General features: G+C 49.7%; 6 protein-coding genes across 6 annotated transcripts; 3 read left to right on the plus strand and 3 right to left on the minus strand.

Annotated features, from left to right (window-relative positions):
- Nucleotides 1–2361: 2361 nt before the first annotated feature.
- On the minus strand, nt 2362–3261 carry BC939DRAFT_479492 (uncharacterized protein; the record flags this gene model as incomplete). The annotated part of the gene is made up of 2 exons (XM_051558856.1): nt 2362–2828; nt 2925–3261. The coding sequence occupies 2 exons, from the start codon at nt 3259–3261 to the stop codon at nt 2362–2364; spliced, it is 804 nt and encodes a 267-aa protein (XP_051409511.1).
- A 246-nt stretch (nt 3262–3507) lies between these two features.
- On the plus strand, nt 3508–6062 carry BC939DRAFT_459837 (uncharacterized protein). Its single transcript, XM_051556778.1, has 6 exons — nt 3508–3736; nt 3825–4372; nt 4441–4803; nt 4889–5106; nt 5193–5723; nt 5814–6062. The coding sequence occupies exons 1-6, from the start codon at nt 3538–3540 to the stop codon at nt 5938–5940; spliced, it is 1986 nt and encodes a 661-aa protein (XP_051409512.1). The 5' UTR covers nt 3508–3537; the 3' UTR covers nt 5941–6062.
- A 1243-nt stretch (nt 6063–7305) lies between these two features.
- BC939DRAFT_254438 (peptidase C14, caspase domain-containing protein) lies at nt 7306–8632 on the plus strand. Its single transcript, XM_051551023.1, has 3 exons — nt 7306–8119; nt 8217–8300; nt 8407–8632. The coding sequence occupies exons 1-3, from the start codon at nt 7392–7394 to the stop codon at nt 8540–8542; spliced, it is 948 nt and encodes a 315-aa protein (XP_051409513.1). The 5' UTR covers nt 7306–7391; the 3' UTR covers nt 8543–8632.
- Nucleotide 8633: 1 nt separating this feature from the next.
- Nucleotides 8634–11365, minus strand: BC939DRAFT_459842 (TMP-TENI-domain-containing protein). The gene is made up of 5 exons (XM_051556779.1): nt 11020–11365; nt 9667–10441; nt 9293–9553; nt 8991–9171; nt 8634–8874 (listed from the first exon to the last, which is right to left on the minus strand). Exons 1-5 carry the CDS (start codon nt 11212–11214, stop codon nt 8727–8729), a joined length of 1560 nt encoding a protein of 519 aa, XP_051409514.1. The 5' UTR covers nt 11215–11365; the 3' UTR covers nt 8634–8726.
- Nucleotides 11366–11593: 228 nt separating this feature from the next.
- On the plus strand, nt 11594–14204 carry BC939DRAFT_459844 (Phosphomethylpyrimidine kinase-domain-containing protein). Its single transcript, XM_051556780.1, has 7 exons — nt 11594–11806; nt 11917–12104; nt 12223–12810; nt 12923–13046; nt 13177–13456; nt 13624–13717; nt 13829–14204. Exons 1-7 carry the CDS (start codon nt 11622–11624, stop codon nt 14137–14139), a joined length of 1770 nt encoding a protein of 589 aa, XP_051409515.1. The 5' UTR covers nt 11594–11621; the 3' UTR covers nt 14140–14204.
- Nucleotides 14205–14207: 3 nt separating this feature from the next.
- Nucleotides 14208–18161, minus strand: BC939DRAFT_459846 (kinase-like domain-containing protein). Its single transcript, XM_051556781.1, has 14 exons — nt 17925–18161; nt 17766–17820; nt 17621–17651; nt 17011–17139; nt 16815–16893; nt 16620–16719; nt 16453–16461; nt 16018–16082; nt 15863–15907; nt 15526–15759; nt 15284–15432; nt 14941–15187; nt 14684–14839; nt 14208–14569 (listed from the first exon to the last, which is right to left on the minus strand). The coding sequence occupies exons 1-14, from the start codon at nt 17925–17927 to the stop codon at nt 14432–14434; spliced, it is 1440 nt and encodes a 479-aa protein (XP_051409516.1). The 5' UTR covers nt 17928–18161; the 3' UTR covers nt 14208–14431.
- Between the last annotated feature and the right edge of the window lie 275 nt (nt 18162–18436).

The raw sequence follows: 18436 nt of genomic DNA on the forward strand, positions 1-18436 counted from the left end.
TTGTTGAACGTTTGATGCCTCTTGTGCCGGATGGGATGGTCATCCATAGTCCTTTTGGCGTTTAGCAAGATCAAAGAACATTGACAACTTGTTAATACAAATGCACACAAACGCGGTATCATTGTGGTACAGTGATGTAGGAATAAAAGCTACTATGTATGTACCTTTTCAGAACTTGTTTCGATACCCGCAGCTGCTTTCGCCATTGCCGGCAAGCTCTTGAAACCCTTGTACAGATTATCGTCTCGCGTGACGTCGTCAGATTGCGTCTGCTTCCTATCAACAAAGACTCTGAGTGGAGCTTCAAAGTCCGTGTTTTTTTGGTTTAAGTGCGCGACATCATCATGGTCCAAGTACTTCTGGACCATATCACGAATGTCACCTACAATTTTTTTTTTAAAAAAAGAGGCGGGATTAGAAGGACTTGTCACACTTCAGCTCCAATAACTAGACGTGATATTCATCCTTACCAGACCAAGGAATGTCCCTTATCACTGCCAAGTTCGATATGGCTCCAAGACCAAAGATATCCTTGCTGTAGTCATTGTTGGACACGATACCGAGCACCGTGAGTCCAGAGTGTCCAATTTCCAAGTACTTGCCAACTTCGAAAAGATCGTAGACCAAGAACCGGCCCCGAGAGATGGGTCTCCAGACAGTTTCCACAGTTGGATAGATCAACATGTCGCTGTCTCCTGAAACAACAATGTCACCTGTGCGGCACCAATTTGCAATATCCACGTCTGCCTCGAATGGAGAAACCTTCACCCTCCAACCCTTGGAAACTAGGAATTGTTGCAACTCCTGCCTGTCCTCGTAGGTCAAAGTCATTGTCTTTTGAAAGGCCTTAACAAACTCCTTTTTCTTCTGTTTGGATGGCCGCTTGTCCTGCCTGCCGTCGATGTGTTTCTCGATAGACGAGTAGGACTTTCTTGCTTTCAGCAAAACATCTTTGGCAATCTTTAGACGCTTGAGGTGAGTCGCCCTCTTCTCTAAGGCTTGACGCCCATCCAGATAGATGGTAATATTGTTTGGACTGGGGAAGAGTCTCAGTAGCGCTTACTGGATGGCTTCATGCGCCTTCTCTGTGTCCTCGTATGTGCAAAAGGCCGACCGAATTGCACAAAGAGACAGGCGAACAGATCCAGGTGATATGTAACCTTTGGCTTGCTGTAGTCTGCTATCGCGATACCAGGCTCGAACTTTTTCTTTTTCAAGGCGCTCCACAGCCCCACTACGCCCATGGTTACTACAAGTAGGGGTGTGGTATGGGAGAATTTTAGTATGGGAGAGTTTTAGTAATGGCAAGTAGGAAATATGCTCTGACATGCTAGTCCTAGGACATTTGCATATATAGCTTTCCTCGAGGCGTATAGGTGTATTTGGGGATGGGTATATGTATTGTGTGTGTGTGAGAGAGAGAGAGTGGGTGAGTGAGCGAGAGAGGGTATAAGTTGTGCTGTGCGTGTGAAAGAGAGAGAAGAGTCTGTTTGTTCATCCAACCCCCTGACGATGTGGAAACGCGTTGTGTGGTAAACAAAACCCGCTGTGCGCACAAACAAAACCAGTAAGGCAAACAACATGACCTGAACTGCCAAGAGCAATATTGTGGAAATTGCCCTGATCAATATCAATGGCATCCTCTCTTTCATTGGATGGAAATTGTCGGCTATCATGCCCCTGCTGACCTTAATAGCTTAAGATCCAAAAGTTGCAAAACGACGCGTCTAAGTAGACAAGTAAACTCCTAGACATAGTTGCACTTGAGCTCTCCTGCATGCATACAGAGAGTAACAGACAGAGTGAGGAAGAGGGGGATGGTGAAAGAGACAACGAGAAAAAACATCCAGGATGGTACATGCTCGCCCACTAACACCGCCCACGCATGCCATATCCCCATATCCACATCACACAGGCACACACTTCTCCTTGCCGCACATCACATCCGAGTCCAACTCAATTGGCCCAGCTGTGAACTGCCTGCAACTGGACGACGCGTTAAAAGCCAATGGTAGGTCAATTGAGAGCCTATCTCCTCTGAACTCGTTCGCAATCGCCCCATTCTTTTCCAGTCGATATTATAACTATTTACATGCCTTAATGGCTCGTTATGGGTTTGGAGCTGAGTGAGCAACTTGACTCAATCGAAATGGCAATAACAGGCATTTTATTTCATTCAACATTGCCGTGCATGCTTGTTACTACGGCCATGGGAAGATACAACTGGAATAAAGGTGTCGCGCAGCTCATGTGTCCTTTGTCAAAGCATCCAGAACCTCCACACTTGGGTGCGGCACGTTCTTTATCCATAAGATTTGTAAATGTTGGTGACAAAGGTAATTGGCAACATTACAGGAAGACTTACCCACAAGCATGGTGAGTCCCGTCAAAACAGAAAACATCTCCCCACTTCCGCAGCTCATTCAGCTGCCATGGCGATGAAAATCCATGGTAGAGGCCGTGTCCCCGATCGTAATAGGTGAAGTAAATTTGGTTCTCAAGGTCCTCCATCCAAAGCCGAGCAGAAATGAGTGGGTCGTCATCCTTTCTCATTTGTTTGGCAGTCAACGCATACAGGAGGTTATAGACGTCGTCGTAGGTGATGTCGTCCCCGGAGAGCTGTTGGTTGTCGCCACCCTCCATTAAACGAGTGAACCTTGCATAGTCGATCGTTAACTGGTTCACAATAGCGGAGGTCGACATTCCCCTCATAACCATAGCTTTAATTCTTTCTTTCATGGCCAAGGACTTTTGCTGAGTGACAATGTTGCCTTTGTCGCCCAGAGTGTGTATGTGCTGGTAATTGTATTCGATGCGGTAAGTTTCTCCTGGTATGTCATAGCGTGTTTGTAGTGGACGATATATCCACTTCCAGTCTGCGGAAAAGCTAGCCTTGAGGTAGAATACTAGTCGGTTTCGCTTACCTTGCGTAAATACCCGATCCTCTGGGATCCCACACGCATGGGCAGTTTCTATAATGTGCGGATCAGAGAACAGGGAATCTCTCACGGCGTCTCGAACATGCTCTTGAAGGCTCGACTCAAGGTGCACTCTTCTTTTTTCTATCCTTTCGATATCGGCAGGACTGGCCTCAGGGGCGTCGTCGCGAGTAGGTGTGCCACCATCATCATCCTCATCCCCATCGATACCGACAAGGTCGTTTTCGTAATCCAATTCGTGGTCGTCGTGGTCTTCGTTGTCGCGTATGCCCTCACCAAAGGGTTCACGGCTCAAGGTAACATCGCCGTCGTTGTCAGTCATGTGAATTTCAGCCAAACGTTGTATCTGGATGTACAATTGTCGAGAAAAACATGTAGGTGTTAGTATATGGGATGGTGTCTAGTCGGAACAGGGCAAACCACTATCTGCTGCGTGTGTTGCACATCTTACTAGGGCGTCTGTTTAAGGGAACTCATCATATTTCGCATCACGGGACATTTTTCGTCAACAATGCCGGCTTTTCAAAATAAATTCTCTGGCTGCTTTTTCAGAACAAAGACACATTTTCTCTCCTGTAACGTCCAACGGCCCACAGAAATGTCGAAGCGAGGAAACGTAAGCAATGGCACCTCGCACCGCGGTTCACAGCGCGGGAGAAGGGGAGGAAGAGGGCATAAGGGCCGGGGTGGACGAGGCGGAGGAGGACCACAAGGCGGTGGCGCAAATCGCAGGGGTTATCATTCATACAGGGCTGCCAATCCATACCAGGGCGATTCAGACGAAGGACTCGCTTCAGGTACATCCATAACGACGAATAAGAATCCCCTTTTATTATCCGCAGCCACTTGCAGCTAATTGAAATCCTGTTTAAATGCTGCTGATAGATGAGATTGACGACTGCGTGGAAGATCCTCTGTGGCAGACATTCGAATGGGACAAAAAGGACCAGGATCCAAGGCACAGCAATAAAACCAGCTCCGCAGCACAACCACAGCATCTTCAGCAATTACCTATGACAGAATCGAATGTTCCCATGGAAGGCTGGGGTGGAGCATTAGCGTACTATGCGTCGTCGTCGGACTTCACCAGCAACGTGAGGAACCATGTCAGTAATATTCCTCTTGATCAGGATAAGGAAGCGGACACTTCAAAGTCCCCTAGCGCTAATTGCGATTCGGACAAATTGGACCGCGATCCAAAGGGAAGGGAAATGCTTAGACAATCCACAGCAAGCTCAGGAAAGCAGGTTGAGGATATGGCAGGAATGATCAGACAATCCAAGAAGCGTTCAGGCAAGCTAGATAATGGCGGTACGGAGGCGGTGATCGCACAACCGAAAAAGTATTCAGATACTATGTCACCATCTGCCCCAATGTTCACACATACAGCCAAGCGAGTCAAGACTATTATGACCGACATGGTCCAGAAATCTGTGAGCTCACAAGTACCAACGGACACGGAGGAATCGGGTCTGGAAGGGCTTTATCAAAAACGGCAGAGCCGGAACTCTTGCCATGGGTCATCGATACTACGCCTGCGAAGTTTCCCGTTGAAGCGGCCTCTGGAGTGCCATCGAGTGCCGACAACAACCAGTCTTCGCTGTGGGTTCTGGATACGACACCAGATGTGCTACCCAAAAGTTTGCTCCAGTCAGACTACATCGATCTCACATTAGAACACGAAGATCAGCCACCAAAGCAAGGAAGGACGGTTCAAAAGCAGGAGAGGAACAGGAAAAAAAACCGACGGCGGCGTCAGAAAGTCAAAGAAAAAACGGATCACGATGGGACCATCCTGTTGAGCGATAGTGAGGATGATGACGAGGAAGACGATGACGCAGCGGCATTGGAGGACTATTTGCAGGTAATCGAGATCTCCCAAGCTGAAAATACACTTGAAGTGAGGGAGCCATTGCACTCATCATTTTGTCCCTTTGCATACTCTGTAGAACACCATGGACTCGGAAAACGAGGACAGTATGGCGACATTCATAAGCTCATCTTTGCACGAACTGCCCGTCGGTTCTGACTTTGGTGGTGTCGATTCGGACGAGGAATATTTGGCCGAATCCATGTGGGAGAAAGCCAAGGTGCTATGGACCGAGGAAGAGATCGAGACCCAGTATATCGACAAGCTCGATTACGGCAGCATCTCCCGCATTCACCAGTAAGTTCTCTATACATTAGTATATTGCCGCATGGCTTTATAGACGTGCGAGAACTGACATATTACCTTTAACAACACACAAATAGCATGGTCCTGGACTTGCTCAATGATCCCGGCACCAGCACGAGACGACTACCGCGCATGACCAAACATGTTCGAAGTCGGGTCTACATCATCGCGGGATTGTACAAGATACGGACATCTACGGATGGATACGGAGACGATGGACATCCGATCATCTCGAAGACAGTCAACACAGCAGCTCCACAAAAACCGGTTGACTTGTGGAAGTTTCTCCCGCGAGACCAGAGGCCCGTAGGCATGCAGCCATCTTCTCCTCGTAGCCGCAGGGGTGATTCCAGGAGTGGTCCCAGGGGTAGTTCCCACCATCGAGGCGGCCGTTTCCATGATGGACGCGGGGGACATTTTCGCGGAGGTGCTGGTGCCTATCAAGGAGGCAATGGGGCCTTCTTTCATAGAGGAGGTGACAGCAGGAACGGAGAGGGGGTCAGGAAAGGTCCACCTGGGTTCGTGGTCACTGACGGTACAGTTGTTGGTTCTTCTGCATCAGCTATCTCGAGCGACAACATGGGGCATCGCATGCTCGCCAAGATGGGGTAAGCTGAACTTTTATTTGATACAACTGCCTGATATCACCGTGAAGTTATTGTACTAATAGTTTGACCCGGTGTTACTTGATCGGATAGATGGTCGCCAGGTGTTGGACTTGGTGCTTCGGGAAGCGGAATTAGGGAACCTGTTGAAGCTGTGATGAAGAGAACACGACGTGGTCTTGGGCACGATGAACGGAGTCGTGGTGGACAACAGAATTAAGTCATCTTCGCCTACCTAACGGCATTGCTCACGCTATGTACCATACCCCATGTGGGATCTGTCCTTGCAACTTGATCTAATTGCTAAGCAGCTGGACTTTGTAAATAAAAACAATAATGTTGATTTTCCTACTCCTTTTCGAAGGAATGTGAACGGAAGGGTCTTGCTGTATCTTTCTTCATTTCAGAAATGCTCCTGCTCTTTTTCTTCACTGGATACATCATAAACGAGGAAATACGCTGGTTTGAGCCAATACTTTTTTTTATCTCTGGCATGCTGTGCTATTACTAGGCCATGCCTCGCCCAGGTACTCGAGAACGGCAGCGGAGTCGATCAGGACCTTGCCGTCGCTATTGCTATCTACGAAAGCAGGGCCGGTATCGTAGAGCTTGATCTTCTTGTACGCTTCGGTTTTCTGACAGGGTTACACTGAAGATCGCTTGGGAGCTCAAAAAGCCACGGAAGCATCAATTGAATAAGCGTTGAAATACAGAACATAATTTCCTCGGTAAGGAGGTTGGTGGAGGCCCAGATGCACTCGCTAGGCACACGAGGATCGCTAGAAGGAGTAGAGCACAGGCCTGGCTATGGCGGAGATGCACTACTGCACAGAGGAGGATAGAGGGGCTGATGGCGGCGTTTTGGTGCAGAGCAGGCGGGGCGAGTGAGGACGGGAAAGGGATGCACAGACAGCGCGTTGACCTGGTGTGGCTGTGAGGAACAAGAATGATGCGCTGCTCAAAATCGAAGCCAGAGCGGCGGGTGTCTGCGTATCAGAGCTCATTTGAGGTCGGTGGCAAAACAAACTCAAAAGGGGAGGGAGGCATCGCCGCCTCGCGACAGACACTGCGTGCTCCTCTCCTTCTGTTGTGCTTCATTACCACATCCTCCTTCTCTTCCTCCCCAGCTCCATCTCCATCCTCCATCCTCCATCCTCCATCCCGCTCCAAGCACACAATGTACCCAGGCCAGTACCGCCCTCCCCAGCAGTACCCGCACCAGTATGCTCCGCCTGGGGGCCAGGCGCCTCCACCGGTCCCCTATCACCCAGGAGGGCAATATCCACCCCCGGGCGGCTACGGCTACCCACCGCCTCAGCCACAGTATGCGCCCCCATCGTACGCTCCCCCTGCACCCTCTCCCTATGGCCACCCTGCACCCTCTCCATACGCTCCGCCTGCAGCGTCTCACTATACCCCACCAGCGCATCCGCCATATGGCGCGCCTCCAACAACCTATCGACCTCCATACGGTGCACCGCCGCCTCCCTCTTCTGCTGCATATCCTCCTCCTACCCAGCATATCCCTCAGCACATGGTAAGCTATCGTTATTCGTTTGATCCCATGCCCGCATTCAATTGGATCCTTTTAGAAAACGCTTACTAACGCTCTTTACTTGTTTCTGTCAGATTGCTCCCTCCAATGTACCGCCACCGCCTCAGGGATGGGCTATGGCGCAGGACCCACGTATGTCCCATCCTGTGAATTTTCAGCTCTCCAACTGCATGGGCCGCAAACGCGCCCTCTTTGTTGGCATAAACTATTTCCGCCAACGAAACGAGCTTCGGGGTTGTATCAACGATGTCAAGAACATCAAGGCCTTCGTCATTCGCCAATTCGGATTCAAGGAGGAAGACTGCGTGACCCTTACAGACGATCAGCGAGATCCGACTCGAATCCCGACAAAGGCCAACATCATAGCGGGAATGCAATGGCTCGTTCGCGACGCCCGGCCCAACGACTCGTTCTTCTTCCATTTCAGCGGTCACGGTGGTCAGACCGAGGACAAGGACGGCGACGAAGACGACGGATATGATGAGACGATCTATCCTGTGGATCATGAGAGAGCCGGAACGATCATCGATGATACGATGCACGACATCATGATCCGCCCGCTGCCTCCGGGATGTCGCTTGACGGCTATCATGGATTGTTGTCACTCAGGATCTGCATTGGATCTGCCGTTTATCTACAGCACGACAGGACAGCTCAAGGAGACCAATGTACTGTCAGACGTTGGAAGTGGAGTACTGAACGCAGGACTGTCCTACCTTAGAGGCGATCTCGGAGGTGTGATGAGTAGCTTCGGAGGCATCGGCAAGCGGATCACGAACCCAAAGAAGAAAGAGGAGAACATGAGAAAGAAGGCTAGCCCGGCTGACTGTATTATGTTCAGTGGGTATGTTGAAGCTGCAAGCAAAATACCAGCAATTCAGTCCGAGGGTCAGCAGAAAGGGCGTGGAGCGCTGATATTTTCTGTGTTATTTAACATATAGATGTAAGGATACTCAGACATCCGCCGATACAAACGAGCAAGGGTTCGGAATGACTGGGGCCATGACTTTTTCGTTCATTACAGCGTAAGTCCCTGCTTGCTTTACTCTTGTTTGACAAAAACCCATTCACACAACATATTAATGCGTCATTTTTTTTTTTTTTTTTTTTTTTTTTTTTTTGGCTTCTTAGGCTGAGCGCCAATCCTCGTCAGAGTTACATCCAGCTTTTAAACAGTATCCGCGATATCTTGCGCACAAAATACTCACAAAAGCCTCAGCTGAGCTCCAGTCACCCCGTAGATCTCAACCTCATTTTCACAATGTAACAGAATCTGGATCGTTACTTTTGCGGAGCAATCTTGTACAACGGGATTTGATATGCACGCGACCGTTGTTTTCAATCACTCGAGCAATAGTGATATGTAAAATAAACGTTCTGTTCCTTCGACGCAGCAGTCCGTTCTTTATGCAAAACTTTAGCCATCGCAGCTATGTAAGAATTGGGCTCTCTCAGTCGAATGAGATCCTGGCCTCTGATGCCAGCTGCTCCGGCTCCAAATTGGCCATCTCATCGATGAAAGCTGCCCTGAAAGTGCCGGGCCCACGGACATCGTCACGAGCGCCAGCGTGCTCGCCAGCCAGGTTCAATGCCAAAACACTTGTATGAATCAAGCAGGTAAAAAAAAAAAAAAAAAAAATTAGGCCAGAGATCCCAGAATGTTGTAGCTTTTGCACATAATCAAACAATGTATATTTGCTTTCATAGCAACTTACCCAGCAACGGCGGCAGCCAAATGATCATTAGGAGAGATGGCGGCAAAGGAGGCAATTGAGGACGCAACCATACATCCGGATCCAGTGATACGGCCTTGGTAGGCGTGGCCGTTCTCGATAGCGACGATGCGGAAACCGTCAGACACATAATCAATCTTTCCTGTCATAGCGACAACGCATTCTGAATAACGATGATAGGAGCAGAATCAAATGTAGCTATCAGTATGAGAGGACAAAATCCTTTTTTTTTCCTTCCTTTCTTTTGTTTTGTCTCAAAGAAAAAACAACAGCGAGATGCTTACTCTCGCGCCGGGCAAGGGCCTTGACGACAGTGCGGGGGTCGGAGAATCCGTTGCCGATAGAGTCGACACCGCGCATGGCGATGGTCTCGCTGTTGCAGCCAACAATCTTGGCGATCGTCGAGATCTCGCCAGCATTGCCCTTGATGATATCGACGTGCACAGCGTTCAAGATCCGGCGAGTGGTGTCCTCGCGCAACGTGGTCGCGCCCGCTCCGACAGGATCGAAAACCACCGGTTTCGACTGCGCGTTTGCGTGTTTTCCTAGATGGGGTGAGAGCGAGCCGTTGTTCGTTAGACAGGGTTCCTTTTATGCTTTCTGACCACGAGGAGCACGAAAGGCGCACTTTGATTTTTCATTCCGATCGCTTCTTTACCAGCTTCGAGCATGCACTCGACAAACGACTCTGTCAATGTTCCGATGTTGAGCACGACCGACGACACGACCTTGGATAGATCGGCGGCCTCTGCAGCACAGGGCGCCATGATAGGTGATCCACCCAAGGCCAGGGTCGCATTCGCCGTATCGTTCATCACCACAAAGTTCGAAATATGGTGGGTCAGCGGCGACTTTTCCCTAAGCGTCGTCAGCAACTGAGGCAGTCCCGCCAAGAACGCCTGACTCGTGGTCGCCGTCTCGGACGAACTCTGTCGCTCCAAATGCTTCTTCGCCGCCTCCTTTCCGGCTCTGTATTCTTTCAACAATTGCTCTGACGCCACCTTTGCATCCACAGCGCTCACGATCCCAGTAACAACAGCCACACCGTCCACAATCCTGCCGTTATCACCTGCAGAGTGCGAAACCACCCTACGCGTGTTGTCATGTTTGATCCCGCCAATCACCACGGTCTTGAGGTCGCTGTCAGCAGGGACCGTCTCCAGGATAGTACGGACGCCAATGGGTCCCAGTGTGCGCTTGGGAGACTTCGTCTGGGTCATGAAACAGGTTCCGATCCCGATGTAATCGGCGCCGTCCGCAAGGGCCTTTTTCGCCTCCTCAGGTGTACCCGTTGAGATACCAAGGATCTTGTGGGGGCCGATCAATTTGCGTGCTTCGACACAGGAAATGTCGTCCTGACCGACGTGAACGCCCTCGGCGTCGATGGCCAGGGCTACATTGATGTTATCGTTGATCAGCAGCGGGACATTGTACTATTTGTCGCGTAGGTTCGATTGCAAAACAGACAAGCCAGTGGAAGAAAAGGTGGGGGCTGTTGAGTCATTATGGCATTTCGCGCGAGAAAAAAAAAAAGTAGTAGGATAACAACTGCGTCGAGAAGTGTTCTTTCATGATCGTGTTCCTGCTAGACGTTCCTTCCATCTACATCATCCTCGCTCTCATGGTTTCTCCTTATTATAGCCCCATATCTTTAGAGGCCAGACAGTCTGGACCTAATCAATAGATCCGGCTGTTACACTAAGCGCACACAAACAAATACGGTCCTAATGTCCTTGGTATCCTCACACCTCGCTCGCTCTCTCTCATCTATGATGAGATTGGCGGCAGGAGTTTGAAATTCCTGCATATCCCGTCTTGACTCGCCCTTCTCTGCTCTACCCCTCTGTGGTTCATGTCCAAGAAGGCGGGAGAAAAAAAAAAAGCAAGTCGCGAGAAGTTGATCATCCGTAGAAGTTGATCATCCGTAGAAGTTGTTCCTCCCGTCCATGTTCGCAAGTCCTGCTTGTATGCGCGCCCATCGGGTTGCTGTGTCATTATGATTAGAATGTACCTTCCTTGTGACCTCGTGCACCTTGCGCGCCAATTCGGTAAAGGCCGCAGTGTCGAGCTCCTTCTCACGCAGCTGAACCAGGGTCACTCCGCCCTGAATCGAGTCCTCAATGGATTGGAGAAGTGTCCTGGAAGGGTGGTTCAGACCAGAGTCCGTGACTAGATAGAGCGAGTAATCGACAACAGGCTTGGACATGCTTCCTTGCGAATGAAAAAGAGAAAGGGGAGAAGAAGGTAGGAGAAGAAGACGAAGAAGGGAAGAGGTGGCGAATGAGAGAAAACGAAGAAAAGGAATGAAAAAAAAAAGAGGAATGAGATTCACCCTTTTATGATTAAGGTTTTCGTGTGGTTTGTACGGAATCACTATCGCGCGCTATGGATCATCAATCAATCATCGATCCAATTCCTCCGCGAGGAATGGCAATTGCGAATCCGCATGGCCGCAGCCTGCAGCTGCGAGTGATAACCAACTGACACGCCAATGGATATGAGGGAGGTGTAGCCACTGCCGCACAGTTGTCTGCTGGACCTGCGCAGTGCTATCTGCATGTTGCATCGCCTATGGACGGATCAGATAAACACGAATGGAGTCGCCCCCAAAGGATGACTGGGGTATTTCACACCCTTGGGTCTCCCCCGCCCTTTTCTCGCTCCATTCTTTTTCCTCCGCTCCTCATTCCTCTCCCTCCTCATCCACCCCCTCCCGCACCCATGGCCACCGAAAGCACTCCCCACAAGCCCCATGTCCCTTTCAAGGCACTGACCATCGCAGGCAGCGACAGCGGAGGGTAAAGAAATCCCACGGCCAATTCAATCTCGTTATCAAAAACAAAGTGTCAGCATCCCATGCACCATCGCTAAACACTACCTTTAAATTCAAACGTAATGTGCACAACAGAGGAGCCGGGATCCAGGCGGACCTGAAGACCTTCACTTCCCTGGGCACCTTCGGCACCTCGGTCCTGACCTCGGTTACTTCCCAGAACACCCTCAAGGTCGATGGCATCCATCCCATCCCTGCGGATTTTGTCGCTCAGCAGCTCGAAGCCGTTCTCTCCGACATCGGCACCAACGCCATCAAAACCGGTAAGCGCGCGTTAAAAAAAAAAAAAAAAAAAAAAAAAGCAGCGCGAGTTACTTTCCTGGAAACTCACAGAAATAAACTCTGTTTTTCACACACGCACGTCCATCTCATCCGCAACAGGAATGCTGTGCAACGCCGAGATCATCGCCGCCATCGCCAAGACCCTCCGCAAGTTCTACCCCTCCACTCGCCCAATTCCTAACCTCGTCGTCGACCCCGTCATGATCGCCTCCTCCGGTGCCGCTCTCCTCGACACCGCCGCCATCGAGACTCTCATCCAAGAAATCCTCCCGCTCTGCCACATCCTCACCCCCAATGTTCCCGAGGCCGAATATATTCTTTCAAAGGCCAAACTTGAGAACCCCCTCTTTAAAGCTGAAAGCTCCAAAATCGATTCATTGGAACAAATGAAATTCGCAGCTCAAGATCTCGCGCGTTTGGGTCCTTCGATTGTCCTGTTAAAGGGTGGACATCTGCCATTCTACAAAAAAAGCGGAAAGGTCCTGCCCCAGGAACTCGCCGAGAAGATCGATGATCTATCTGTTAAGCTTGAAGAAGAAGAGTTGGAGCTCGTCGACCTGATCTGGGACGCTAGGACAGGGACTTTCACAGAACTGAGGAAGGAGTTTCTGAGGACGAGCAGTACCCATGGCACAGGATGTACCCTCAGTGCTGCTATCGCTGCTAATCTCGCACATGGTCTTAAAGGTTAGGAATCAAATATCAGCAGGGAGAGAGGGAGGGGGGTCTTTTTGCACCGCACTATGAGAATTAAGAAAAAAAAAACATTCGGGGCTAACGGTCGATCACTCCTTGCTAGATCTGAACGCGATTATCCGAGGCGGCAATTACGTCCAGTCTGCGATCCGTGACGGACTCACCGTCGGACAGGGCAAAGGCTGCCTGAATCACTTCCACCACGTCGTTCGTCGCAGCATCGAAAAGTACAGCAGCCCTCATCAACGCGTCTCCCTTTTTTTCATACTCACTTTTGTAACTGTCGACTTAACGCGTTCTTTTCATTTCTTTTTTTTCATCGCTATTATTTCTTCCTTCATTCTTTTCCCTATGTAGGCCCACGCGATTCAACCCCCACCCGCTGACGAACCACCTCCTCAAGGCCTGCGCCGACGATTGGTCCAAATATACCCACCACAAATTCGTCCAGGGCATTGCTGACGGTACCCTCCCCAAGGAGTCCTTTATTCACTATATGAAGCAGGACTACCTCTTCCTCCAGACCTACGCACGTGCTCATGGTCTCGGCGCCTTCAAGGCCAAGACCATGGCCGAATCCAAGGCCTTTGCAGATATCGTCGTCCACATCGCCACGGAATCTAAGCTGCACATTGATGTAAGGGCAACGCTACACGCACAGCTTTTTCTATTTTGGCCTTATGAATTTGCTCCGCATCTTCAAGCCTGCGTCTTATTATTTGTTCTTTTGAGACCTTTTAAACTTACCTCGTCTGTATCTGGATTATATCCTACCATGGTCTTCGTCTTCTTTCTCCCTCATAGTATTGTACCAAGTGGGGGATTACCTACGAGGAAATTATCAACACGCCCGAGAGCATGGCCAATGTCGCCTACACCCGCTACGTCCTCGACATTGGTATGTCCTTTTGACACTCTTCTCCATTCACTAGATACGATCCCCAATCCTTAGAAACCCCACATGCGCTCTTTTAACCTGTTTCTACTCTCTTCCTCTTCCTCTCCACAGGTATGACAGGCGATCTCCTAGACCTGGGTCTGGCGATCGCCCCTTGCTTAATCGGCTACGGTCAGATCGGAAACCGCCTCTACAACGACCCCAACACCCTTAAAGGCGACGCCAACCCTTACTGGGAATGGATCAAGAGCTACCATGGCGCCGACTACCAGGCCGCCGTCGACCGTGGCATTGCCAACCTTGAGCGCCAATGCAACATCCAGCAACCATCCGCTCACCGTCTCAAGCAGCTCGAGGATGTCTTTAGGACCGCCACCAGACTCGAGGTCTCCTTCTGGGATATGGCTCTTCACCGGTTGTAATTGGACATTCAATCGAAATAAGCCTTCTTGTTTCTTTCAGCAAAATAAATAAAGGAATTTTAATGGATACTCATACAAAAATGAAAGATCTCTTGAATCGCGTTTGGGAAAAGGAAGGATGGGTATGTTTTAGAAGGATGTGTGGGTCATGAATGGTGAACGTAGGGGAGACTCGCCTAATGTATATACATAATTCGCTCGGACAATATCTCAACCCTTCTCCATCCATGCGCGTTTTTTGCGCCTTATTATTATTACGATCCAGAAAGGGGGACCTCTGCCTGGTCTTTCTCTATCCGTCCAATTGCTCGCTCAGACTCTTCACGAACAGACGGGTAATCCCCGGGATCTCGCGCTCTGCGTTCTCAAATGCTAACCGAAGATCCTCAATCACATGGCGCTCACTGTCGCGGTGGCAAAGTCCATGAAGCTATTATCAGCACGAAGGAAAGAATAAAAACACATCCGAGTTAGCGTACTCTTTTCGCTTTTTAAAGTCTCCTTATCGTTCTTGACAATCCTTTTTTTTCCTTCCGAACTTTACATTGTTTAATACAGGTCGGACAAACGTCTGGTAAACTTTATCGCGGGTCATCTCGCCAGAGTTATAACGTTCCCTGCGCTCCTGAACCGCCAGGTTTTCAACATTTCGATAATTCTGCTTCCGAACCGTGTCGTATCCCGAATCTGCATGCTTCACCTGGAAGAGACAAAAGTTTCTGGTCAGAAAATCCATGGGGCACTTTCATCGCCGGCACTGGCACTCGAAGAATATGGATAGAAAAAAAAAACTTGCATTACCTCGTCGCTTCGGTGGGACCCATTACTTGCACCGTTACTCTTTCCGTTGCTGTGCTTGTAGCCCTGACTGTTCCTCTGACCATTGCTACGATACGATCCATGGTCACTCGGGGACGATGGCGGGCTCGGATTCCTGCCTGTTGGGACCTGGACCGGGGTGGGGCCCGGTGGTGGCATTACCACCGCTGTCGGTACACGTACTGTTCCAAAGTCCCAGTCGCCATCCTCTGCGTCCTCGTATCGGTTGCTATAGCGGTGAGATATTGGATGATGGTTGTGAGTACGAGAACGTTCCGTCATAATTGAATGGAAAATGATGTCGTCTGCTATGATCCATGCTTACTTTTCTGCATCGTCGTCAGAGGACTCGCTCTCGCGTGCACCACCCTCTGCCACCCAGCGCTCATGGAGTTCCAGCAACTCTGTCAAGTACGAAGACTTTTTGGCAGACTTAATAAACCTATGCTTTGCGAGTTCTTTTGCGGAGGGGCGCTGTCGAAATTGAAGAAGGTAGAGAGTCAGCATATGTGCTTTTAGCAATAACACCGACTCGAACAAAACTAAGAAAAATAAATCATGGCATACCAGAGCTGGATCTTTCTGAAGGCATGCAGCCACAAAGTCCTTGAAGGCTCTGGAGTAATTGCCCTCAAGGACTGGCGGCGTGCTCTTGGGGATCAAAAACAACACCTTCATTGGATGCATATCTGAATACGGCGGTTCGCCCTTGGCCAGCTCAATAGCGGTGATGCCCAGTGACCAGATGTCGGCCTTGTTGTCATATCCTGATTGCTTGATAACTTCCGGTGCCATCCAAAACTACATTCAATTGATTTGAACCATAAAGAGCAGGGGTAAGACCAACTGGTTGCCATTGCCCCTCCCCCCGATAGACTGTCCTTTTCCACGTCATTTTTCTTACAGGAGTACCGACGAACGTGTTCTTTTTAGTCATAGTCGCAGTAAGCTATAACATGAGAGCGGAACCATAACATGATTAGGTAACCCTTGGTGCTTGGCTGAACAAGCGACAGCGACCAGAAAGTAGCATGAGCAATGCGAAACGAGTAGCGATACCTGTCCAGACACGCCAAAGTCGGCGAGCTTGACATCACCATCGGTCGTCAGCAAAACATTGGCGGCTGTTGGTGGAGAGACATAAAAAAGGGGGTGCGCGGGGGGAACCGAATAGGAAGAGAGGAGGCATGCAGAAAATAAAGGGGCTAGTTAGTAAGGGCCGGTGTCACCAAGACAGAGGATACGGCATGGATGCCCGTTAGAGAAAGGGGGAGGGATGTGTGCGTGCGGTCCATGTTTGCCGATCCCTGCTCGATCCCGCTGCTCGGTTGTTAGGAAGGCCCATGTGCGATAAAGAGCCCCTCCCCGATCCAGGCACACGATATTTCAGCGCCTCCGCATCAGTTCCGAATCGCGCATTCGCTGTGTCTGTGTGAGGCTGAAGAAGGCCTTGTCTGTGTATCGACGCGTTTGTATGCGTGTAATCAATCATACCTTTGATATCTGTTTAAGCATCACCGTGAGTGCGGCAGGTGACCAGCGGAGTAGACGTAATAAAAAGAAAGAACCAAGTTAGAGTTTTGTGTTTGCCAGCATCGTGCCTGAGGGTCACTCCCTCCTCGCAAACCCAAATCAAGCACACCCTAGAAAAAAAAACTCACCTCGGTGCAACTTGCCCTCGCCGTGGAGGTATTCCAGGCCCTTGAGCAGTTCCCTCGCGATAATCGCGATGTAATCCTCCTTGAAGGTGGCTGCTTTCATCTATTCGGGTGGCCAAATGTTGTCGAGGTTTTTTAGCTCAGCCAGCCGCCTCACCATGCTCGTTTTTGCTGCTCTGTTACGGTCACTATCCTTACCAAATCAGAACAGGATCCTCCTGAACAGTACTCCATGATGATCCAAAGATGCGCTCCCTTCAAGAATGAAGCAAAGTATCTAGCGTAGACATCAAGAAACCAAAACGACGGACATTTGACCATTGTGAGCGCTCAATTGGCCTCAAATACCTGCTGTGCACCAAATGCATCGCACTAATCATTCCGATCCTTTTACCTGGTCACATAGGGTGAGTCCAGTTGCGACAGGATGTTGATCTCCTGCTGGATATCATCGATCTCGTCCTCTGCATTCTCAAGGTCAATGATTTTAATAGCCACCGGCTTTTTCGTCCTGCGGTCAATTCTAAATGTAGACAAAGTATGCGGAACAACAACAACAAAAAAATAGGGGAAAGGGGGGAGGGGATGAACATGGAGAATGACATACATGTAAAGCCCCATGAAGAAGCAAAGCCGAGTAGGTGGAACGTTAGAATATTGTGACCCCAAAAGTCCTTTGCTTTACATCTATCGACCCAATTATTCACCCGCCTTGTAGCTCGATTTTTTTTTTTTTTTTTTTTTTTTGCTGAAAACAATGTGAGTACTAAGCAGCGGAGTCGGGGGGTGAGCATGGTCAAGGCAAGATGACGAAAAAAAAAAAAAATAAAAAACAAGAAAAACGAAGCAGGGGAAAGAGAAGCAACACCAGCTGATCATGCTCTGTTTTGTTTGCCGTCGCAACAGCATTGCAAAGCGAGGAGTAAAGGCGGCAATGGTGTCATTCACAGGAGTGTGTACGCGTAACTCCCCCCATCCGTCGTTCATGTTCCTTGCCCACTTACCCTTTGAAGACCTCTCCGAACGATCCTTTGCCTATTCAATTTTGAGCAAGGACATTCGTTAGCAGAATAAAAATCAGGGCAAGGGCACAAAACAACCGGGCCTGTTGTGCCGAAGGAGTACAAGTGTAACGACCAATGTCCTTACCGATGCGCTCGAGTTTGACGTAATACTCTTCTGGATCAAGCTGTGTGGAGACGCTCTGCAATGCCATAGCGTACAGGATAGCAAATGTGAGCATCCTCAAAAAGCCCGGTGCTCGACAGAGAGGTCGAACAGTGGTCCGATGGAAGCACTGCGACTTACCATGGTGTACACAGATTAGATAAGTGGAGTTCGAGGTACTGTGGTTTAAATGCGCGGACAATAGTCGGAAATGCTTGTTGTTTGATATGCTGTGTTGGTGGTGGTGGCAAGCGTGGTAGGGTGTCTCCAGTAGGTTGGTGGCAAGTGTAGGGACAAATGAAAATGAATGAGAGGGAATGAAGAATGAGAATGAAGAAATGAGAATGAAGAATGAAGAATGAAGAGTAAGAATGGTGAGAAAGACTCCTTTTAAAGAAAAAGAGAAAAGGGGTGTCTGCGTCTCTGCATGGTTTCCGGCCGAACTCTATCAGCTATGCCTGGGAGTGTATGCATGTGGGTGTGTGGGTGATGGGCTCGCATCTGGAAAAAGGACGCGCGATCTCCATCGTATGCGCTTAGCCCACGTCATGCCACCCCCTCGCCCCTGCCCGGAGATCGAGTTCTCGCCCTGGCAACCCACAGACTCGGTCCCGCTACGCGTCACTGGGAATCCCTGCTCCACTCGGACCAAA

Source organism: Gamsiella multidivaricata, assembly GCF_025024155.1.
Source record: "Gamsiella multidivaricata strain RSA 2152 chromosome Unknown BC939scaffold_59, whole genome shotgun sequence".
In the NCBI taxonomy this organism is placed as follows: domain Eukaryota; kingdom Fungi; phylum Mortierellomycota; class Mortierellomycetes; order Mortierellales; family Mortierellaceae; genus Gamsiella; species Gamsiella multidivaricata.